General features: G+C 38.5%; 1 protein-coding gene and 1 long non-coding RNA gene across 2 annotated transcripts in view; one reads left to right on the forward strand and one right to left on the reverse strand.

Moving 5' to 3' along the window:
• Nucleotides 1–9,921, reverse strand: part of EMC2 (ER membrane protein complex subunit 2) — a 32,816-nt gene extending 22,895 nt beyond the window's left edge. Inside the window, exons 1-4 of the mRNA XM_084749525.1 lie at nucleotides 9,806–9,921; nucleotides 2,554–2,667; nucleotides 1,273–1,337; nucleotides 801–886 (exon numbers count right to left, since the gene is read on the reverse strand). Coding sequence (XP_084605651.1) covers nucleotides 801–886; nucleotides 1,273–1,337; nucleotides 2,554–2,667; nucleotides 9,806–9,845 — 305 coding nt within the window. The 5' untranslated portion in view covers nucleotides 9,846–9,921. The remainder of the gene's footprint in view (nucleotides 1–800; nucleotides 887–1,272; nucleotides 1,338–2,553; nucleotides 2,668–9,805) is intronic.
• A 138-nt stretch (nucleotides 9,922–10,059) lies between these two features.
• The window catches only part of LOC311580235, a 69,183-nt gene continuing 54,082 nt past the window's right edge, over nucleotides 10,060–25,160 (forward strand). The window contains exon 1 of the long non-coding RNA XR_014773400.1: nucleotides 10,060–10,137. This is a non-coding gene — a long non-coding RNA (uncharacterized lncRNA). The remainder of the gene's footprint in view (nucleotides 10,138–25,160) is intronic.

Genomic DNA, 25,160 nt, shown 5'->3' on the forward strand with positions numbered 1-25,160 from the left:
AACCATCAACTGCCTGTGATCTCTACATCAATCCTTGTCAAAAACTCCATCTCACCTTACACTCTAGCCACAATGATCTCTTAATTCTTCTGGACTTCCCCGCAAATGTGCTTCTGATATCTCAACACAGGCCCAAATGGGTCCCCACTTGTGCGTCAATTAAAATGAACCATCTCTCCTCTCGATTCCTGGGCTAAATGTGTTTCTCAAAACAGAGTTATTTTTCTAAAAGGTTAAAAACTCTTGGTCTAAATGATGGTCATGCCTTCCATTACTATGATGAGTACGTGTCCGTCAAACCCTAGGACGTTGATAATAAGAGGAATAAAGCTGAAAAGCCTTAATATTTACCTGTCAAGTCAAAAACTAGAAAATGCACCAGGTGGTGGTGGCACACACCTTTAATCCCAGCACCTGGGAGGCAGAGGCAGGCGGATCTCTCTGAGTTTGAGGCCAGCCTGGTCTACAAAGTGAGTCCAGGACAGCCAAGGCTACACAGAGAGACCCTGTCTTGGAAAGCCAACAAAACAAAAAAAACCTAGAAAATGCCGTAACTGAGACCTAAGGTCAGCTCTTCTGGTAAAGCATGACCTATCTTCACTAGCCAGAAGCAGCAAGTGGGTCACACGCCATGTCAAACAGTACTCCTAGAAGAATGGGTGGGTTCTGTCTTGAGAAGCACTCTGACATTAGACACAGGTCAGGAACACAAAGCCTTCTGCATCAACAGTGTACTGGGCACAGAGCTTCTGTGTGCACCATGTTCAAGCGAAAATACATTGTTCACTAGATATGTTTACCTTTCCATTGCTTCAAACCGCATGCCTGTTAACCGCTTAACTCTGTGACTACCAGGGAACTGCCTTCTTAACTCCTGAAGACAGAACTGAAAACATGATGTGTTAAAACAAACCAACAAACAAAAAATCAAAAACAAACAGAAAACAACAAAAATGAACAATTATAATTATATTTCACAAATGATTTATTTGTGCCTCAAAGAATGTGGTTTCATTTATTACTTCATTGGTACAGTATTTTGTTGTTTTTCTTTGTGTTCATGATGATAGAGAGGGAACCCATAACCTTCTACAAGCTAGCCAAGCATTCTACCACTGAATTACAACCCTAGCCTTGTACTTAAAGAAGCATTCAAAACTTGTTACAGAAAGCATTTAGCACACGCCGTATAGTAACCTTTAACTACTTACTAATATCTAATCCATAAATAAAGCAAATTAAATATAGGATAAAATATAACTAAATACTTACCAATGCCAAGTCATCTCGACCATAGTCTAGGGCTGCAATCATCACCTGCTCATATATGATCCAAACTAGATACATGAGATGGGGGTAAAAACTGAATTCAATATAGAAATTTCCCAAGCAGAAATTAATAAATTGTTCCACTTTCAAATATTTTAAAGAACATATTTATTACAGAAATTAGCAATATTACTTCTAAACATACGAATGCATCTTTACATGTCTTCAGCAACATAAAACCTTCTGAAATAAAAATCAATAAATATTTAACACATACTAAATTCTAAAGTTCTCTATGAAATACATTTTGACGAGACTAAAATGCCATTCGGAATCCTACACTGGCTAAACATGTACCAGCTTGGTGAGCCTTTAAAAAACAATGCCTGTGCAATGGCTTCACTACTGTGGTGGTTTGTGTAAGATTGTCCTCCACAGTCCCCGGCACTTGAAGCCTTGGCTCCCAGTTGTTTGGGGAGCTGTAAGAGATAGGGCCTTGCTGGAGAAGTGTATCTTTGGGAGGAGGATTTGAGGTTTCAAAGCCTTTGCTTCATGATGTTGGCTCAAGAGGTGAGTCTTCAGTTTCCTGCTCCTGCCTGCACTATGGACTCTCACCTCCTGGAAGCACAAATCCAAATAAACTGTCTTAGCTGGAGTTTCTGCTGCTGGGATAAAGCACCATGACCAAAGGCAATCTAAGGAAGAAAGGGTTTAGTTCCATTTACAGCTTGAAATTCATCTTTCAGGAAAGTCAGAGCAGGCACTCAACATAGATACATGGAAGCAGGAACCAATGCAGAGCAATGGAGGAGTGCTGCTTATTGGGTCCCTCAGCCTGCCTTCTACAACCCATGACCATCAGCACAGAGGTGGCCCCACCCGCAGTGAACTGGGCCCCCTTTACACATCATCAGACCAAAAAAAAAAAAAAAAAAAAAAAAGCACCAGGGGCTTGCCCACAGGACAATCTGGTGGAGGAATTTTCTCAACTGACATCCTTCTTCCATTAAGACTCTCACCTGTGTTAGGCTGACATAAAACTAGACAGCACTGACTCTTCCTTCTATTAGCTGTCACAGCTACGTTGCTGTATCACAGCAATAGAAAAGTAACTGATATAGCTACTACGAACAAATCCTCCCCAAGCTAAAGTACCATTCATTACATCTCCTGAAACAAAGAAGTGATGTAAGTAATAGGTAAAAAGTTACTGAAGACTCACTTAAAAAATGAACAGTCCTAAATAAGACATGCTGAGCCTACACATAACAAATGAAAACTTACTGTCATCCCCAAGCTTAGAAGCATAATCATTAATTAATTCTTCTCCAACTTCCATAATTTGTTCACTATTTCTGGAGTTTTCTTCTCTCCATTTTCTCATTTTATCTCGCATTTCTGAAAAAAATATAATATTCAAGTTCCTTATATATACACATATATGAACATATGGTAGATGTCAAAATATTAGCTAAAGGAAATCAACCACTTATATAAGGAAACGAATTTAACTTGTAGGCAAATCTGTGATATGGCAACCATCTTTAAATGTAAAGAACACCACGCCATGGGTTTGCTACACAGGCCCTGTATCACCTTGGGAAACTGTAGGTCTTAGTGGGTCAGGGGAAATAGAGACTACTTTCAAGGGTTTGATAAAAGGCAGAGATATTTTCTTTTTTTTTTTTTAAAGCACATAATACAATACAATTATATGTAAACATCTCAAAATATTCAACATATTTTTGTAACTTACAGATGTAAATTTTTTCAATAATTTTTATAATTAGAGTATTATATGCGGCTATCATCAACTAAGGGGTATTCACCCCAAATTTCCTAAATAATACATTGCCATGCAAGAAAGTAAACAAGAAAAGAACTGCAACAAAGAAATCTTTGGTTGAACTTAGGAGACAATACGAATAATGTCAGTAAAATCAGCTGCAATGTTAGCTGCATTGATAACACAGAACAGCTTTGCAAATTACAATTCAATAGGAAACTGGGCTAAAGAACTCTGCTGTGGTTTAAAAGTCTCCCAAAGCTCGTGGGCTGGAAATGCGATTCCTAATACAAGCAGATTGTGGTGGAACCTCTAAGTGCTTATTAGATCCCGAGGCTCTGTCCTAAGGAATGGATCGATATCATTAGCACAGCAGTGACTTGGCAGGAGTACCACTTATCAAGGTGGGTTCTTTAAAACAGATGAAGGCTCCTGACTTTTTAAGAAGAAAAATAAATTCAGTCCCTTATGTCTTGTCTATATATACATACGGTTGTCCTTCCCCCAGGAGTTGAGAGGCAGAACGCCTTCATCAGAACCACTGACCCCGCCCTCCCTCCAAAAAAAGCCCATTCTGGAGTACTAATAACTGACTATAAAACAAAAACAACAAAGTATTTTAAAAGCATATCTAATCTGGTTCCTTTTACATAATATTACAGGCTAAATACAAACTAAATACAAATACAAATCCTAAGTGGTGATGGACCCGTGTGAAGTAATCAGTGCCCTCACAAGACCTAAGATGCTGTTAGCCAGGTAGTGGCTTAATCCCAGCGCTTTAATCCCAGCACTCAGGAGGCAGAGGCAGGTGGAACGCTGTTAGAGGCCAGCCCAGTCTACAAAGCAAGTCCAGGACAGCCAAGGCTAAACAGAGAAACCCTGTCTCAAAAAACCAAACCAAACCAAACCAAAGAGGCTCTGTTTTTTCTCAGCTTTTGACCACTAGCAATCCCCACTAGACACTGGGTCTGTCAGGACTGACCTCCCCACTTCCTACCTTCCAGAACAGTATGGGAACAATTCATGGTTAAGACATTTACTGCAGTGTACCTGTCATAGGTAAGGTACAGCCAACTGTCAGCTGAGTACATAACACACTTTCTTTCGCACTTCAGTGGTCTCATCTACCAAGTGAAGATGAAAATAATACTTGTGTAATTTAGCTATTGTAGGGAGCATTCTTAATTAATTGTCTGTGTTGAAAGCAGGACCTGGCATAATATGAACTTATAAAACAATGGTTACTGCTAATATTTCAGCCCTTAGCAGCTCAGATTTGTTGCAGACTGCTCATTCTCTTATGGCCAGTCAGCAGAGTTTGAAGCTTCTCCCTAGGTCAGTCCACATTCAGTGACAACTGCAAACACTATTCTGTTCTAATACAGCATCTCAGGCTTGCTCTTCACTTTGCATTTCTATCAGAGAGCTTAAACTTGAGTCAAGAAATTACCACCTCCTGGTTAAAATTTGATGCCAATTGCTTTGCAAGCAAAATTTTATTAGAACTTACTTTTTTCCCCCTCCTTCTATGCTGCAATGTTACAAGAAAAGCCAACACAAGCCAAATAATACACAAAGCTGCTAACATTTACTATCTGGTTCTTGACTGGAAAAAATATGCTGACGCCTGGCTGAAGGCACTAAGAAGAAGAAAGAGCATGAGCTCCAGTCAGGGGACTAGTATTAAATCAGCCGTGCCTCATTAACCTAGCCGTGGTGACTTGGGACTTACCATTTAACACGTCTACCACTTTGGTTGTTAAACGCACAGGATTACAAGCTTTATAGGTCTCTCATGAAAGTTAAATACAGCAAAACCGAGAGCGCACACGTTTGGACATTGCTGTGATTTGGGACTTTTGTGCTGCTTCTAAGCTGATTTTCATTTCTATTAAAAGGTCATGCACTTGAGAGCTCCTCATAGGCATTACTATAGACTCTCATCCAACTTCACACATATGTTGCCCCCATTTATGTGGTCTGAGTTTAGGGCTCCTAATATCAAGTAATTTACATAGAACTTTCTAGCAAGTGTAAAATACTACAAAAATTTAGGTTACCTTAACTGTAAGTAAAATAAGATACAATCTGTTGGTAGAAATAAAATTTGGGGGATAATCTCCCTTGAATATACTTCCATTTAGGCTGTTCCCCAAAAAAGCATGCTCTTCAAAGCCAAAGTCATTTTATTACATACTATATGTGTAAGCTACTCACCACTCTCTTGTACATGGTATTGACTACTGTCTCTGCCTTGGGCATAAAGTCAATATGAGAGGCTGCAAATGGGACTGTCCTTTTCATCCTTCCCTAAGGACTAGGTCTCATTGTGCTATAAGACACCTGGACCTTGAGAAATGAGGAAACAGCCTGCTTTCTACTCTGTTTCTTTTGTCCAAAACTCCATTCTCTAACTCTGTATTTCCTCTTCCCCAATATGAATTCTGAAATACTACTTAGAGATTCACTTATATGAATCAGCATATACCTTTTAAAAATTGTTTATAGTCCCACAAATTTGGATCGAATCAGCTACAGGATAATGAAAATTGTCATGGGGCTTAAGGGCTCGGGTAGGTATATTTCAATGTATAAAAACTTCAGTAGACGTGTTCATCCAACCTACGTATCACAATGCAATAGTGATATGTGAAATCAATCTAGTGTATTCTGGCATTTGGGAGTAGATGGATGCAGAGAACCCATCAAAAGAACAGTGTGAAGAGTGGGAAGAGAACCAAGGATGGTGTTAAGAAACAAAAGCAAGGGGCTGGGGAGAGAGATGGCGCAGCTGGTAAAGTGCATTGTTCAGAAAAACACCTTAGTTCCAACCCCTAGAAACCTTGAAAAAAGCTGGACATGGCAACACCATCTCAATCTCAGTAATGGAAACAGAGACAAGAGGATCCTGAGAACCCACTGACCAATCAGCCCAGCCAATCAGAGTTCAAGGTGTAGTGAGAGAAAACGGTTTTGAAAAATTAGGTACAAATCAATAGACAAAACACCTGGCAGGAACTTATGGCATCATACACACACACACACACACACACACACAGAGAGAGAGAGAGAGAGAGAGAGAGAGAGAGAGAGAGAGAGAGAGAGAGAGAGAGAAAGAAGAAGGAGGAGGAGGAGGAGGAGGGGGGAGGGAGGGAGGGAGGGGGAGAGGGAGTGGGTGAGGGAGAGGGAGAGACAGACAGACAGATAGACAGACCGAGCCAAAATCTAGCTCAGAGGGCATGATGTGTAATAGCAAGCATAACACACAGATGTATAAAATATAAACATTTGAATTGGCACAAGGTCTTCCTAGCACCTTAAAGAAAGTAAAACACAGAAACCAAACTGTTGATAAATCTACAACACAGCCCCTGCACCTAAGGCCCAGGGAACATCCTGGAAAAGGAGGCTGAAGCGTAGGGGGAACAGGAAGTCGGCTGTGCGCCTGTGTCTTCTAGAAATGAAGAAGAAGTGACATCCACGAAACCTCAAAACTGTAACTTCTTAAGGGATGAAGTAAAAATGCGAAAACAAAATTCTATACAATATTTTCATATTGTTTTATCATTTATTCAGATTGCATCCTAATTGTTATGTCCTCATTGTATCTTTCCGTTCCCACCCTCCCTCCTTCACCCTCTTCCCCTGCCCTAGACTTCTGACAAAAGGGGAGCTCCTCTGCATATGACCACAGCCTATCAGGTCTCCTCCTCATCCACATAGCCTGCTTCCCCTTCCTCTGAGTGCCTCTGGGCCTCTCATTTTGTATCTATTATATGTTAGGCATTGCCCAAGACACCCTACCCAGCCCTGCTACACACATACTCTCAAGAAATCTGACTACTCTCCTTACAACTCTTTCCTATCTGCAAATTCCTAAATAATTTTCTACCTGCCAAATGCTTTCAAATGAATTAAAAATGAACCTTCATTCTATTCTTTTATAGCATCTTAAAAGAGTGTTAGGCTTACTATAGTCTTTTATACAGACTCATCTTTTTTTTTTTTTTTTTGGTAAGTTTTGTTTCATTCTGTTTTGTTTTGAGTCAGGGTTTCTCTGTGTAGCTATAGCTGGCACACTCATTTTATACGCGTCTATTACAAGAATTACAGGGGAGGGGAGGTGCTCACGGGTAGGGGAGGTACTTGGTGCCTACGAGCTCCAGCTGGGTAAGGGTCCTTGCTTAGCAAGCACAAGAACCTGAGTTGAATCTCTCATATTACATAAAAAGCCCTGCTTGGCTGCAAGCCCAATACTGGGAAGGGCAGAGAGGGAGGTCACCAGGGCTTGCTGCCTACTAGCTTCGGGTTCAGTGGGAGACCCTGTCTCAAAGGAATAAGGTGGAAAGTGAAACAGTGAGGCACATAACTTCCTCTTCAGGTTCCTCTGTGGCACACCTACACTCTCATGTAAAACATGTATCTCAAAGACACACAGAGAGACCCACACGTGCATGCATACAACACACACACACACACACACACACACACACACACACACACACACACTATAGTGTTCTTTGGACCAGTTTATGATGCTGATGGAATTCCTAAGGCTACAGCTGACACTGTCCACAACATCGAAACAAAATACCGTCTCTCAATGTCCTCTCACCAACTGCTCACATTCCAAAAATTTGTTCTTACAAGTCTCTGAAATAAAAACTTACAATTTTCCCCCCATAAAACAGAGGCTTTGGGGGAAGTTAAGCCTTCATTTTTCAAAATAAGGAAACTGTGTTCTCATCATCAGAGTGCCTAAGTCTACCTAAGATAATAAATGGCCAGAAAGCTAGAAAAATCACGGACAACTTATTAGTGTTGATTATCAACCCTTTCCACATTTCAATCAATAAATCGTTTCTCCCACGTGTCAAGCACTAGTTACATAACAGTGAGTACAGCAGGCCTAGTTCCTTTCATCCTAATAGAGGACAAATTCTGAAGGAACGCAAGCAAGTGAGTGCTTCAATACAGTAAGAAGGCACACAAATCCAGGAGCAGCTTTTGTTCCATTCTCTTACTTGGGTATTTTATTTTATTGTTTTTCCTTTCTTCCTTTTGTAAATGCGGTGGCAGGGCTAAGAAGGCGCATGCTTACGAGTCCTGCAACATGTAATACTGGACCACAATTCTGAGAGATTTGAGTTTAAAAGAGGGAGAAAAGGCAGGAGTGAGACTGTGGAGGGAACTGCATGGGCCTACCCCGAAGACAAGGACATGGCAATTTAGGCAACTTGTGAGAGACAAGCAGAGCCAGCTCACAAGTGTAGGGCCGGCTGTGGCGCAGGCTGGATGCCACCAAGAGCCAGATCTTTCAGCAGACTGACAATACTATTGACCAACAGCACAATCTTTTATCTCATGTTAAGACTTTACCGACCAATGTAAAATGATTTCTTCTTTTGTTGCACAACAAATTTGTACAGTAGTAACTAGTCCAAATCTAGTTGCATCACTACATTTTAGAAGGCCCACGGGGCAGTACAAAGCTACATAGAGCCATTTTGCTTGCTGGTAGTGGCATAGCAACTTGTCTCTTGATAGTACACATGTTAAAAAAAACCTTTAAAAGCTATTCTTCAAATGCCTTTATAATTTCACTTTTGAAGTACCATGAAATATTTATAACATTTTTAAAAAGCATTCAGAAGAACACCCACTCACCTACTTCACAGCTGAAGGGTACATATTGACACAGGCCTTCTAAAAATGAATTGATAGGTTTGTTGGTCCATTAACCTGTAAACTCTCTGAAGGCTGAGACTATATCTTACTTGACATATACAAGAACTACAACTTAAGATCTTTATCCAATATAATAAACTTCTGCTCCTTATAGTTGAGATTTATTCATGATAAAAAAAATACATGTAAATTTCACTTTACATGTTAAAGGTCCCATGAAAGCATTTGAGGGGCAAATTAGCTATAGTCGTATAACCATACGGTGCTAACTGCTGGGGCTGGCCATGAACACGAACTCCAAGCTTTAATAAAACTCATTTATTTTCTTACCCCTGACTCCCACCAACGTTTTTGAGAGAGGTAACAGTTCACAACAGAGCTGATCCAAGATGTGGATGTTTTATTTAAAGATTCTCCACCTTTGACTAACCAAACAGGAAAAGACTACATGTGAACACATGCCTCCAAATTAACCAGCTCCAGTTCAGGAAATGAATTAATTGGCAGAAATTATGTAGGAAGCTATGTTGTGTGCGCTTTGAGTAGATTTGGTCCGTGAAATTATAAGGGGAGGACATTTGAGAACAAATTAAAAAGTGCATGTTGAAGGATCAAATTTGTTTATGAAGCTCCCACACACCTTTTTCTACACACTTTAGCCCTTCCAAACACTTAGAACAAGCCTCAGTGGGCCTATTTCCTGGCTTCAAACAAGTTTCCATGCATCGTTCCCGCCTCCTCCACGCCTCCCAGAAACCACATGCAGTGTGACAGTCGCAGCCCCGCGTTCCATCTGCCTCCTAAACAGAAGACGACAGCACCGGCGCGGAGGGAGGCAGGCGGATCGGTGTACGGATGAGAAAACACGACAGGGTACACCGCAAACCACAGCCGGGCCCAGGAAGGAAGCCGCCTCAGTCTCCACTCGGTCTGGCCCGTTCAGGGAGAGCAACCCGGCGAAGGACACAGCGGAGTACGACCCTCTCCCGGGATATCAGGCACTTCTGAACCATTTCCCAGGACTTTGGGACTTCCTGCACCCTCCCCGTCCGAAATTACCTTCCCATGTCACATCATAACGCTCTGTGACCTTCGCCATCTTCCTAGAACCCAGAGGCGCTGGGGAGAGAGGGCGGGGGGAGATGCTCACGTCACCCGCGACCTGGCGGTGGCAAGTGACGAAACCATTTTTTATTGGTCGACAGAGGGGGAGTGGGCGGGATCAGTCAAGGGTTTGTACCACGCCGGGCTGGGTGGGAGAGGAAGAGGGCGGAGCCAGCGCGGCTAGAGTGGCCAGACTAATAGGGCGGGGCCTGGGGCGGGGCCTGAGAGCGGCAAGTTCTGTGAGCTGTGGAGGCTGTGGGTCGGACATAGAGCTGGTTTGGCCTGAGGTAACTACCTTTTTTTTTCCCCCTGAGATTTTTAACAAACGTAATGTCTTTAGTGTCCTCAGCTCCTGTTTTTCATTTATTTTTACATAGATGTATTCATTTTCTCATGATCCTTAGTCTGTATTTTATCCTCAAAGACCCCTGAAACTCAACACTCTGGCTAAATATTTGCCCCACTCTTAACTTTCCTCTATACATAATGAGACTGGCTATCTATGGGCTTTTGGTGTTCAACTAAACAGAACAACTGCAAAGTTTTGTGAATGATTTGAGGGAACAAATGGTAGTCTCCATTTGCGTTTTCCAACCCCAAAGCGAAGGAATTCTGTGTGCGCGAGAAGGCCCTGCTACAGACCTGCCTCCATAGTTAAGGCTCCCATCTAGTATTTAATTTATCCTTCAGACACAAGTCTAGATTGGACTCTTCATAGGAGCAGCCAATGTGTAACTACTTATAAAGAATGAGTAGAAATAAGAATGAATATCCTTCGGCGGCTAGCAGTTGCTTCTGTTCACTCCTTCAAAGAGACCTTCCCACACGAACCCTGCTTTCGGGGAAGATTGGACCTCCTCTCCTTTAGGAAAGGTGAAATGCCTGGACTTCGAGCAAGAAATGTGAGGGTCCCCAACCATGTATTTACTATTTCAAATAATGACGATATTACATTGTAGAAAGGGGCGTGTTAGATGAGGGGATAAATAGGAAAATAGGTTGAAAATCACACAGAGTTAGGAGTTAGTGAAAAAGAGTCATTAGAGCTGAGACTGAGAGACTGACAGCCCAGAGCCCAGTGTGTGAAGGGCTTTTATTCTTTCTTTTCCCCAGCTTTATTGCAGTATCATTGACAAAAGTGTATGTTTATAGTGTGTAGGTTAATGATTTGAGATTATTACCACAATTAATTAACTCATGCATCTCTTCTAAGAGTTACCATGTTGTGGAATAAAGAATACCTAATAGCTTTTACCAAAATATCAAATACATGATGTGATACTAGTGTGGACTGAAATCTCCATGCTACTCATTAGATTCCCATAGGTATTCCTCAAAAAAAAAAAAACAAAAATGTCCATATTCGATCAACATCTCTCCAGTATAGCCCTTGACAATTTTTAAGGGGAGATGGGGCAACTTATTGCCATCTGCCACCAATGAGTCATGAAAAGACAGAAAAGGCTAGGGAACGTATGAATGAGTTTCTCTTCTGGGCAAGTAGACTTAAAAAATAATATAATTCAGAAGAGTTTAAATTCTTCAATCAGATTCATACTGATGCTCTGATAAGTCAATGAAGTGTAAAACGCTGTTCCCCTTCCCTCTATCTCTCTCCCTCTCCCTCCCACCCACCCCCAGCTCCCTTTCCCCTTACTTTCTCTTTCCTTATACCCATCCTGTTATTATTACATCTTCCAAAGCTCAAGGGCAGACCTGCTTTACAGTTTACTTCCTCATTTTAGTCTGCCATTAACCAAACGTCCCACATACCCTACCATTTTTCCACTCCTATGTGTGCAACCTCTCCACTACTTCCCATCTGACAGCCCAATACTTATCACTAGTCTCACTGGGCCTGCTCACTTTTGTCTCCTTTCCACCCACACTAACATATCAGTATACACAGTATCATTGGCTCCCCTACTTCCAGAACTAATTGCTATTTAATAAGCATTTATTTTATACTCGTTTTCTATTCTGTTGTAGTCTCAGGCAGAATTCAACCCACAGGAGCAGCCCAAAGATAGAGCCCTTGGCCTGGACACCAGTCTAATGGTCAAAAACAGCCCTATAGCTGAGCTCCAACCTCCTGTTTATTTTGTAAGCATGTATAATGAAATAAAATAGGAAGCCTGGATTAAAATAATAAGTCTTAACCTACAATCTAACAACAGATACTCATATCCCAGAAGATAAACCTAAGTAACATGAAAACTTAAAACAACTCCAAAATTTGCCAACATCATTCAAATAGCCTCCATGAAGATTATTTATATAAAAGTTCAAAAACAGAATTTAAAAGAATGATTTTAAATATGGTTAAAAAACAACTCACAAAGGACTCCACTATTGTCCGAAAGAATACAGATAGCAAGATCAAATAAGGATGACAATCCAAAACCAAAATGATAATGGAAGTAAAAAATAAAATAGGTCAAATATTAAGTGGAAGTGCTCACCAATAGAATGGATATTATTGAACATAAAATATCATGTATGAAGATATGAAGACAAAAAAAGTATGGGATGAGTCAGCCAAGGTCAAAGACAATTTTTTTAATGTATAAAGAGAATATGGCAAAATCTATATGTTCTAAAAATACAAGAATAAGTATTTCATGAAAATGCCATAGAAAATATTTTTAATGAAATCATGAAAGATGTTTTCTCAAATATGTTAAAAAGGAAGCCTGTCCTGCTAGAAGAGGAACACAGAACAACTTTAAAGAAGCAGAACCAGAAAAGAAACTCCTCATTACATATGATGTTTCAAACCCTAAACATACAGAACAAAGAGAATGGACTGAGAATACAAAAGAGAAGAGCCAAGTCACACAGAGAAGCCAAACAGTCAGAATAACTGTTGACCTTTTCATTTCAAACCATCAGCTCAGGCAGGGCTGATAGCTCTCAAACTTGGAGAAGTTATAAGTGCAAGCCCTCTCTACTACACCCAGCAAACTTCGGCCATAATTTATAGTGAAAGGAAATCATATTGTGATAAAAAGCAAGCTAAGGCAATTCTTGACCACTAAAGTAGTCCAACAGAGAATATTGGAAGGAATACTTCAGTCTGAAGAAAAAGATGAGCACAGTAACGAGGTTACGGGGCGGGGGGGGGGGGGGGTGAGGATAATACTACAGCACCCATTAAACAAAAGAGTGAAAAATTCTCAAACAGGGAAAGATTAATGAAATGACAGGGAATAACAGACACCTTTCAATAAAAACTCTAAAATTTAGTGTCTCAACTCACACATCAAAAAATGCAGATTATTTCGAAGGCAAATTTTTTTCTTTTTGCTGCTTCAAGAAATACACCTTCTTAAATATAAGCCCTGTGATAGGGAGAAAGGAAGCAAAGGAACTGAAGACAAAGAGAACTAGGAAACAAACTAGTGTTTCTATTCTCATGTCTACAAAGTAGATTTCAAATTAATTCCTACCAAAAGAGATAGAGCAGGTGCCTTAGTCAGTGTTCCATTGCTGTGAGGAGACACCATGACCAGGGCAATTCTTATAAAATAAAGCGCTTACTGGGGATGGCTTACAGATTCAGAGGTTTAACCCATCATCATCATGGTGGTGAGTATGCTAGCACACGGGCAGCCATGATGTCAGAGGTAGCAGAGAGTTTGACATCTGGATCCACGGGAAGCAGTAAGAGAAAGCCTAGCTTGGGCTATTGAAATCTCAGAGGCCACCTCAAGTGACACACTTCCAACAGGCCACAGCTACCCTAACAGGGCCACACTTCCTAATTATTCTCAAGTAGTATCACTCCATGATGACTAAAGCATTCAAATCTATGAGTCAATGGGAGCAATTCGTATTCAAACCGCCACAGAGGGTAACTTCATACAGATAAAAGGAACAACACTTCAAGATGAAATTATAATTCTAAAATATAAATTCCCAATATAAGCTCAACCAATTTTGTAAAGAAAAATTTTTTCCTTGATAATTTTATTTTTTTAAATTAATTTATTCTTGTTACATCTCAATGGTTATCCCATCCCTTGTATCCTCCCATTCTTCCCTCCCTCCCATTTTCCCCTTTTTCTCCTCCCCTATGACTGTTCCTGAGGGGGATTACCTCCCCCTCTATATGATCATAGAGTATCAAGTCTCTTCTTGGTAATCTGCTGTCCTTCCTCTGAGTGCCACCAGGTCTCCCCCTCCAGGGAAAATGGTCAAAGGTGAGGCACCAGAGTACGTGAGAAAGTCATATCCCACTCTCTACTCAACTGTGGAGAATGTTCTGACCATTGGCTAGATCTGGGTAGGGGTTTAAAGTTTACCACCTGTATTGTCCTTGGCTGGTGCCTTAGTTTGAGCGGGACTCTTGGGCCCAAATCTGCCTGTCATAATGTTCTACTTGTAGGTTTCTAGGACCCTCTGGCTAGAAATGATCATAATGAGTGAGTTAGCCCAGGAGCAGAAAGACTCAAATGGTATATACTCACTTATATCTGCATACTAGCCCAAGCGGCATGTCCCACGAAAGCCTTCACTTACCAGGAAACTGGGACAGAGGGGAGGACATCCTACTGGGACTCTAGATGAGAGAAAATTTTAATAGATTAATATCATAGATTTACTATAGCACAGTAATACTGGGTGATTTCATTAACCTACTTTCACCGTTAAGGAGATAACTATAAACCATGAATAAGGAACACTGGAATTAAATAACAGCATGGGTGAAATGGACATAATAGGTGCTTACAGAACATTCAACTCAAACACCAAAAAATACACATTCTTCTCAGCACCACCAAAGACAGATCTCTAAAACAGATCACATTTTATGACACAAAGCAAGTATCAAGAAGTATACAAAATTGAAACAATATTCTGTCTTCCATGTGACCACAATGGAATACAGCTAGAAATCAACAGCAGGAAAAACTACAGAAAATATGCAAACTCATGGAGGTTGAACAACACTATTGAATGATGAATGGAGCAATGCAGGAACCAAGAAAGAAATTAAAATATGCTAGAATTAAATAAAAATGAAGAGCATACCTAAACCTATGGAATAAAGTGAAAGATGATCTGAGAGGAAAGTTTATAGTTCTAAGTAGCCATACAAAAACAAAAAACAAAAACAAACAAAAAAGAAAAACCAGAGAAGTTGGAAATAAACAACCCAATGATGAATCTTAAAGTATTGGGAAATCAAGAACAATCCAATCATCAAAGTTGTAGGTGAAAAGAAATAATGAAGATCAAGGCAGAATTTAATGAAATAAAAATGAAACAATAAAGCAAATCAATGAAACAGTTATTTGAAAACATAAATAAAATTTACAAATCTTTACCCAAGCACAAAAGCACAAAAGAGAGAAGACCCAAATTAATAAAAGTAGAGATAAAAGGTAAAGAATAAAAGAATTAAGAAAAATTACAACAGATACTGAGAAAATTCCAATTTCAAGAATCTTGTGTACATACTTTAAAAATACATATTTCACCAAATTGAAAAATCTTTTAAAAAGTGGAAGACTTTTATAACCTATCAAAATTAACCCAGTATGAAGTGAATAACTCAAACAAATCTGAATAACTAATCAAATTGAAACAGTAATCAAAAGTCTTCCAATTTAAAAAGCCCAGGGCCAGATGGATTCAGCATACAATTATACTAGATCTTCAAAGAAAAAGTACTACTAACACTCCTAAAACTATTCTGTAAAATAGAAAACAAAGGAACCTCTCCAAACTCTTCTTATGAAATAAGCATTATCCTGACAGAAGATAGAGGAACAAAGGAAATTAGAATCATGGGCTAATCTCACTGGTGAACATTGACACAAAAATTCTCAACCGTGTACTTACAAACTATATTCAAGTACCTATCCAAACATCATTCAAGTTGATGGTGAAATTAGCTTCATTCCAGTGATGCATGGAAGGCGCAACATACATAAATCAGTGAATGGAATTCACCATATAAATGGATTCAAGAACCAAAATCATATTATGATTTTAGTTGATTCAGAAATGGCCCTATCAAGACCCCTGCCCCCTTTTTATGAGAAACCCCTTCATAGACTTGCAATAGAGTGAAGATGTTTCAACATAATAAATATTATCTGTGAAAAACCAATACTTGCTATCATAAAAGTTTTTTTTTTAAGTGACAATGGGAAGAACAAGAACACATAGGAAGGGGCTGGATAGATGGTTTAGGGGTCAAGAGCACTGACCTCTTGTCCAGAGTTCCAGGGTTCAGTTCCCAGGGCATGTGGCAGCTCATGTAACTCCAGTTCCAGAGGATCCAGTGTCCCCCTTGGCACTACACATGCATGGTCCACAGCATGCATACAGAAAAACACATGCACATACAATAAACATAAAACCAGAAAAAGCAAAGAAAACTCAAGAAAAAAGACATGAAGTAACAAGTACGTATTAGAGAATAAGAGTTTATAAGAGAATAAGTGGAGATGGGATGGATGGGAGAGTAGATAGGGTATATTTTTATTTTTTTAGAAGTTTATACAATGTGATTTGACCATATTCACCCCTTCCCCAATTCCACCTAGCTCCTCCAACTAGGAAAAATTTGTCTCTTCTTTTTTTATATTTTGTTGTATACATGTTTGAAATTCTTAATGTAAAAGACAATTATTTTTAAAAAGAACACTTACCATGTCCCCTGGAGGGGGAGACCTGGTGGCACTCAGAGGAAGGACAGCAGGTTACCAAGAAGAGACTTGATACCCTATGAGCATATACAGGGGGAGGTAATCCCCCTCAGTCACAGTCATAGGGGAGGGGAATAAGGGGAAAATGGGAGGGAGGGAAGAATGGGAGGATACAAGGGATGGGATAACCATTGAGATGTAACAAGAATAAATTAATAATAAAAAAAGAACACTTAATCTTTTTCCAACCCCCACCATTTAATAAATGGATGACTTTAAGCATGTGTATCTTTTGAGCACCGAAGATGCTCATATGTAAAAGCCTAATATTACCTAAGCTGAAAGAATACACTTTTAGGCTTAATGACAGTAACGTTGGTTGAATCTACAGTCCTCTAAGAGACAGTGCTCTGGGAAGATATGTGAGTGTGCTTACGGGAAAGGTAGCGTAGGGAGAAAAAGACTCTTCTCAGGTGTGAGTAGCACCTTCCCAGAGCTGCACAGACACAAAGGTCCAGAGGAGGAAAGTGCCTGCCTTCACATCTTACATATGAATGCCTCTGTACTGTCAGCACTGCTGCCACCCTCTGCTCCCATCGGCCTTCCATGTGCACTGAAGAGGAGACTGCCTCTCCACAACTCCTCCGTCTTCAGTACTCAGGCTATGGCTACAAGGTCTATTGTATCCTGATGCCTCCTAAATTCATAAGTCCTCCAAATACCTTGATGCACTCATTTGGAATGTTAGCTAATTAGTGTATATCCCAACAGAACTTAGGGCTCCTATTGCCACCTCCTTCACCTACCTTGGTATTCCTCATCACAGCTGATTAAACTACTCACTTCCTTGCAGAAGCTAAAGGATGGGCAGTAAGAGGAAGTTTGTTTAATTTTCCTCTTTGATACCTCTCCATATCTACTCTTTCAGCAAATTCTACATTTCTTTTTTAATATTTTTTATTAATTTATTCTTGTTACATCTCAATGGTTATCCCATCCCTTGTATCCTCCCATTCTTCCCTCCCTCCTTGTTTCCCCTTATTCCCCTCCCCTATGACTATTCTTGAGGGGGATTTCACATCTCTAATCCCAAGCATTCCCAAATTGACTTCTTAAATACTTCTACTTTAATTTAAGCCAGTGCCTTCTCTTGCCTGAATAACGGACATCTAATCAATTTAGTATCCATCTGGCTATGTAAAATCTGTGTTATATATACACCAGACCCCATATGTTCTTTCTTTGAAGCCCTTAACAGATAGTTTCTCATAACATTAAAAAATATGCTCCAAAGGTTTTCTATGGCTGTATGGTTTCATATGCATCTATGAGGCTTTGCATAATGTGGCGTGTAGGTATCTTACTTTCTATTCTGTCTCTTTTAACTAGACCCCAGCCATTCTTACCTCTTCTAACTCCTTAAATATGTCATGCCCCTATGTGTGTTGGACCTGGCATTTGCAAGTCTTTTCCTTAAATGGTTCTTTCCAGAGCTTCCTCTGCCTTTTGTCATTTAGATCTCATTTTTAGTAACCTGCTGTCCTTCCTCTGAGTGCCACCAGGTCTCCCCCTCCAGGGGACATGGTCAAAGGTGAGGCACCAGAGTATGTGAGAAAGTAATATCCCACTCTCCACTCTACTGTGGAGAGTGTTCTGTCCATTGGCCAGATCTGGGTAGGGGTTTAAGGTTTACCGCCTGTATTGTCCTTGGCTGGTGCCTTAGATTGAGCGGGACCCCTGAGCCCAAATCTGCCTATCATAATGTTCTACTTGTAGGCTTCTAGGACCCTCTGGATCCTTCTACTTTGCCATTCTCCCATGCTTCTCTCATCTAAAGTCCCACTAGAATGTCTTGCCCTCTGTCTCAGTTTCCTGGTAAGTGAAAGCTTTCGTGGGACATGCCCCTTGGGCTAATATGCAGATATAAGTGAGTATATACCATTTGAGTCTTTCTGCTTCTGGGTTAACTCACTCATTATGATCATTTCTAGCTCAATCCATTTATCCACAAATTTCGGGAATTCCTTGTTTTTAATACCTGAATAGTATTCCATAGTGTATATGTTTCTTTATCCATTCTTCTATTGAGGGACACTTAGGCTGTTTCCATGTTCTGGCTATTATGAATAAGGCTGCTATGAACATGGTTGAGCAAATTTTCTTGCTGTGTGCTGGAGCATCTTCTATGAGCATATACAGGGGGAGGTAATCCCCCTCAGGAACAGTCATAGGGGAGGGGAATAAGGGGAAAATGGGAGGGAGGGAAGAATGGGAGGATACAAAGGATGGGATAACCATTGAGATGTAACAAGAATAAATTAATAAAGGAGAAAAAAATAACACCTAAAAAAATAAAATAAAATAAACTGTTTCCTGAAAAAAAATAGATCTCATTTTTAAATGCAACTATGTTAGAGAGGTCTTTCTTGACCAACCCATTAAAAATGGTTTCTAGTTGATGACTATCATGATAACGCACATCACTGCTTAATGTTTTTCTCTCTCTTTACTTACTTTCTGTATTTTCTATGCTATGACTCCTACTTCAAAATATTCTGATAAACATTGTATTTCTTTATCTGGGACCTTAAATAAAGTGGTATGTCCAGATTCTCAGTACTAACAGTAAAAAAGTTAGATTATTCATATCAATGTTATAGAAATGCTTTTCTAGATGACATATATACAAGTTGAAATATCTGAGTTATACTGTATGTGCGTAGTGTGTGTGTGCACATGTGTATGTGCGGTGTGTGTGTGTGTGTGTGTGTGTGTGACATGAACATAAGGCTATATGGCAAGGGTGGAATGGCTTAAGGAGGAAGGGAGAGGAGCAACAAGAGCGGATAATGGGTGGAAAGACAGATGTTACAGATTTTTCTCTGTATTCTCAATATTTAGAATAGACATCTATTTCTATATATACACATATAACATCAAATATATGACATGAAAACAAAAGTACATTATTTACTCTTAGAAAGGCACTAGTAGCAAAGGCAAGCAAAAATAGTTGGGAAACGAAAATGAACAAATATAATGTGATGTTTGTATGATAGTATAATAATGTAACCTGTTATTATTCATAGCATAATAACAAATTATGAATAATGCAAATTTCAAGGGAAATTTTATTACAAGTAATATTCCTTGAAGTAAGGAAAGTGATTGTTTATCTTCTGTAACACTTCATATATCTATTGAAATTTGTTCTAATTAGGCACACTCAGGAAAAAGCCTGTCCCATCAGTAACAATAATTTCACATTCTGTAATATTACATAAATATAACTAAAATTTGTCATTCTATAGATAAAATTGAATAGACATGTCTTATCTGCAATAATTCCACTGTACAGAATATTCTCAAAATTTGGCTTCCTAATTTCTCATTATTTGAAAATGAGTTTTTGTTTATTTATGTTAAGAATATTTACCTGACTGTACACTGGCCCACAGTGGTGGTATATATGAACAAAATACCTAAACATCTAAATATTGAACTGTAATATCACCCACATTATGAGTCAATTTGTCTTGCATAATGAGAGGTAACAGCTCCCTTGATTATCTCAACACAATGAAAAACAACAAATAATTACAACCTACATCATTCCTTTTAGGGAAAGCTAAATTTGGCTTTGTTCTTTGACTACATTAATTTTTTTAAGTATTAGAATAATAATGCATCAGAACGAACCAGGATCAGATAGGGATAACTTTGAAAGAGCTCATATTTTTTTCAAGACAGGATTTCTTTGTGTAACTTCAGCTATCCTAGACTCACATTGTACACCTGCCTGGCTTTGAACTCACAGCTCCACTTGCCTCTTCCTCCCTGAGTGCTGGAGTTACAGGCATGCGCCAACTCACTCAGATGGGCTCAAATTCTTTGAAATAGGATAAACTTTTTATTATTTATCAAACTGGATCCAAAGAGTATTAGAACACACCTATTTTGTGGTTTATTTAATCAATTTGCTATCTCCAGACATTATGGGAGACTAAACCAACTTCTTAAATTTAATAGTCTTTATGGCATTTATACGGTGTTCATTATTTAATAGTATAGAGAACAACACTGTGTTAATTGATTTTGTAATACATCCTCCTCAAATTATTTATGTGGAATCTATTTATTGATGTTCTATCTTAGTCATAGCGAATTAAAGTGCCACATGTTGTGTAGAAAAATAAGTCATGTACAGATTTACCAAATATTTTGTAAATCGTGATATAATTTTTGATTAGTGGATCTTAACCATTCATTATTATTTATTTAAAATCATAATTCAATTTGGAACCCAAAAAAACCCCAATTACTACTTAATCATCATTTCATGTCAATAGATTGTTCACTCTGACACAAAATATTTGGAAGGAAACTTCCCTTAGAGCTTTATTTACCAAAAGTCAAATGGACATGGAATTGTTGCAGGAATATATTGAACATTGTTTTTGTTACATTTTTAAAGGATCGTATATACTTCAGTATGAGCCTTTTAAACACAAGAGCCCAGCTCTCTTTTCAGGCTATAATGTAACATTTTGGGCACTTTTAGCATCTTCATGTTTTCTGTCATTTGCAATGTGTATAGATTTAAATGCATTAGCCATCGATTTCGTATGCAATTTCTTCAGAAAGCAAAGAAGAATCTCTGGGAATCATTTTCAATGAGGTCATTTCAGTCTTTTCACAGTAGAATTCATACTGGTGATTGCTGCTCTGTGCCACAGTTGTAAGCGTGAGGAGGAAAGTCATCCAGAAAGAGTACACCCAGAAACCTCTCCCACGTGGGCCATAAATTAGAGCTGTTTCTTCTCCTTGAGATTTATAACTATAGTTAAGAGTCCACTTTTTCTAGCAATTTTTGTTAATTTCCCCATAGTGCATATTCTGTTCAGAGGCATGCATACATCTGTGTAAATGTAACAGTCATTGCTTAAAATATTTTTCACAAATACCATTTTACATACTAAATATGCAGAAGTCCCTCAATACTAGTACTGTGACCTGGTGGTCCCTGGTGAAACCTTGACTCTACTTTCCACAAAAAACAAAAAACAAACCACAAAAAACTACAACAACCAAAACCAAAAAATAAAAAACCCATAGCTTTATAGCTTGAAAAATACCCATAAAAGTACTTATTTCAGAAGAGACTAAATATTAGTTTATACATATGCTAATAATTATATGTTATTGTGTTACAGATGTAATTTTTATTTTTGGGTCGTCCCTCTCATTAGTGGGTTGGTACTAACTAGCGTTCTACCTACAAGTGACTAAATCATTTTCTAAGACCTATAATTGTGAGCTGGCCACCCTGGCCACCTGCCACAAACCACTTACTTTACTGGTCATCTTTTTCTTTCACTGATCACACTTTTGCCTAGAATTAGCTTAAAGGCCAATAGCCACACTGAGCATAAAGTCTCATCTTTCAGCTCATAAATTAGATGCCATTTTGCACATAAGACAGCAATACTTAGTCAATTCCATGAATTTATTTAGGTAAAAGGCCAATTTCTTGGTCAAATATTTCCAGAAAGTGAGCCACCTACTAAGTTCATTTCATCTCCCCATATGCTTCACTGCCTTCTCTCCTGAACAAACGGCATTTTTTCAAATTTTAGACATCTTTATGCAACATAACTGTTAATTAAAATTGTCAGAGGTCTAAGGGAGGGTAATAGGGTGAAAGAGGCAATGGTAAGATACAAGTGAGTAGATAACAGGATGTAATCTGATAAATCATAACAAAAAAGAAAGAAAAAACAAAAAAATTATTATGAGTTTACGAAGTGAAAACCAGCATGAATGTGCTTTAAATGCTACCACCTGGTTCATATTGTTGCCACCTCACTAGAAATCAGCTTAACACTATAACATCCCAGTTTCCTTTTCTTCTTTGTATTTATGAAATGTTTAAAATAATAGACAAAGCATTTGTCCAGCAACGAAGAAGAGATAATATAGGAAGGGTTCCAATATCTATAATTTTATAGCAATATTTTGACAGTATTTTGAGATTTTTATTATAAGTTCAATCTAATCATGAGAGAGCATCAAAGTCAAATGGGGAGTCATCCTTCAAAACTTAGTAAGTGCTAGGCATCGTGAATAGCGTTTGGTTCACTGAAGCTTTTAGTGGAAGAGTTGGTCTTGAGCGTGTTGACAGATCCTAATTCTGTATGTTTGGTGAACTCGAGATTATAGACTTACATTTATGAACTACTTAATAGTAAGTCATTAACAACTCTGCATACCATGCCAAGTGGATTGGCTTCTTAGATTCTGGGAACTAGCAATGGCTTATCAGCATACTATTCTTCTACAGAGCTTGTGCATTTTAATCCCTGTTCACACATTCTAGCTATGAGAAACTTAGTAAATAGAACACTGTGTTTGCTGAGCCCTAATATCTGAAATGTAAAATAGTCACGGTTATATTTATTAATTATGAGAAATATTGTATAAGTAGCAAACACGTAGTTTCCCATTTTGTGTGGCAACATTTATTTTTGTTTTATATTTTTAGATGCTTTCTGAGACAAGGGTTAATTATGTAGTCCAGGCTAGCCTCTAAGTCTCAATCGTCCCATCTTAGGTTCTCAGACGCTGAGCTCACAGGGATGCACAACCACACTGAGTTCAATGACGATACTTTAAATGTTAGATACTAGTTGTTGAGTGCTGTCAGTAAAGTCATCTTTCTGGATTACCTTGTTCACTACGGTATTAAAGACAAAGTAGAAGAGTGAAATAAGTTCCCTCTCCCTAGACATATTTATCATGTTTTCTTATAAATATTACTTTTCTATGCTTTCATTGAGCTGTAAGTTCTCCCTGACATTGGCATGTCTTGTTCAACACTTATGTTCAGAGACTCTGTGAGTGTTTGTGGAAGAGCAGAAGCTCCATCCAATTTCTTTGCCAATTTGGGGGCTTTTTGGACTTGTGGAGTTATGAGGAGTAGGATGTAGAGGGTTTTGTCAACTTTTTAAAAAAGTAATAGTCACTATTTACTGTCATATCATGGTATCTTAAAATTGCTAATTCAACACCGGGGTGGGGGGTGGGATTATAAGGACTCACTGGAAAAATCCTGGAAAAGGAGTAAGTTTAACTTTCCCAGAAAACAGGGCCAACTTCCATCTGGAATGACATCACAGCACACTTGCAGTAATGCTGACAAGGTTTCTAAAAGATATTTGATAAAAGAATTGGGACAGTATGACATATCAGTTCACCTGTTCATCCCAGTGAAATCTCTGGAGTGTCTTTCTCTGGCTAACACTTCCAAATAAGTGGATTGATGCTTATTCTTATTTTCTGTGTCTTTAAAGAAAAAAGTCACTGAACGTGTTGGCACATGGTTTCCAGGTGGGACTTATTTAAGACTTTCTTTCTCTCTTTTCTAAGCAAATCTCTGAAGGAGTGAGCATATCAGAAACCAAGAACTACTGTAGTTTTGTTTATTTTAAAGACATGTTTGGAGAAAGATTACTCCAGTCTGATCTAGGAAGAAAAATAAAATTATACTTCAAGTATCTCATGACACAAATTTGTGGCAAATTTGATTTGAATATAGCTCTTTTCTCATAAATTCAACAAAATTGAGTTTCTTAAATTTTAAAATGGAGAAGAGAAAGTGTCTTTACACATAGCTCACAAACATAAAAATGGCTCCAGTAACCAAACAGCGATGATATAAAAACATTCTCATTAGAATAAGAGCAGAAGATGCTATTATATCTACAAATGTGGATGTTGTTAACAAATGGAAAAGACAATAAAATGTAGTAAGCATGTTTCTATTTTAAATTTCACTTGTTTTTAAATTACTGTGGAATAAATTACAGCAGCCTTTGGGAAGGCAGAACCATTAAAATTAGGAGATGGAAAAGATTAAATCAGTGATGTGAGCTAAGCAAGACACTTGATGATACAGGAACCTCCCTTGTCAGTCCCGCCTGCATGTGGTGCCTGTTGTAATAATTCAACTCTGACTGCTTCTGTCGTTATGGATCTATGTCCTCTCCTTATTTTCTTCTAGTTTTTATTGGAACTTCCTTGCTATAATTACAGGGGGGTAGGAGGGAGATGCCTTACTATTTTCTATTTAGCCAAATTTTACAATACTAATGTTAAAAAGAAATCATGTTATTTTCTGTTATAAAATAATTTTGTAGGTAAATTTCCAAACTAACCTTGTAACTACAAAAAATAGTAAACCAAAGGATATCTTTGGATAGAAATAAAAATTGGAAATCCTATGAATTTAAAACCTCTTAAGGCTATGGTCTTTCAACGTTACTTATTTTTTCATTACATGGTGGGGTGGATTTTGCATTATCAGAATTCTTTGAAAATATATTTAACTCCATTTTGAAGTGAATGTCATGTACAGTCACACTTTTAAGAAGTGTCTTAATATATTGACTGTAATAATTAAGGAACTACCTAATTTGTATTTAAGAGACAATTTAATAGTCCAAAGAGGAATTTATAAATATAGCCCAACTCAACATGAGTAAAAGACACAAGAAATCAGGTTTGTGCTGTATAGTTTTACAGTGTGAATTGGTCTTGTTAGTTTTTACTTAGCTCATAAGTAGACTAGTAAAGCCTCATAAGTTTCTACATTC

Source organism: Acomys minous (genome assembly GCF_964271855.1).
Source record: "Acomys minous genome assembly, chromosome: 12".
NCBI classification, from domain to species: Eukaryota; Metazoa; Chordata; class Mammalia; order Rodentia; family Muridae; genus Acomys; species Acomys minous.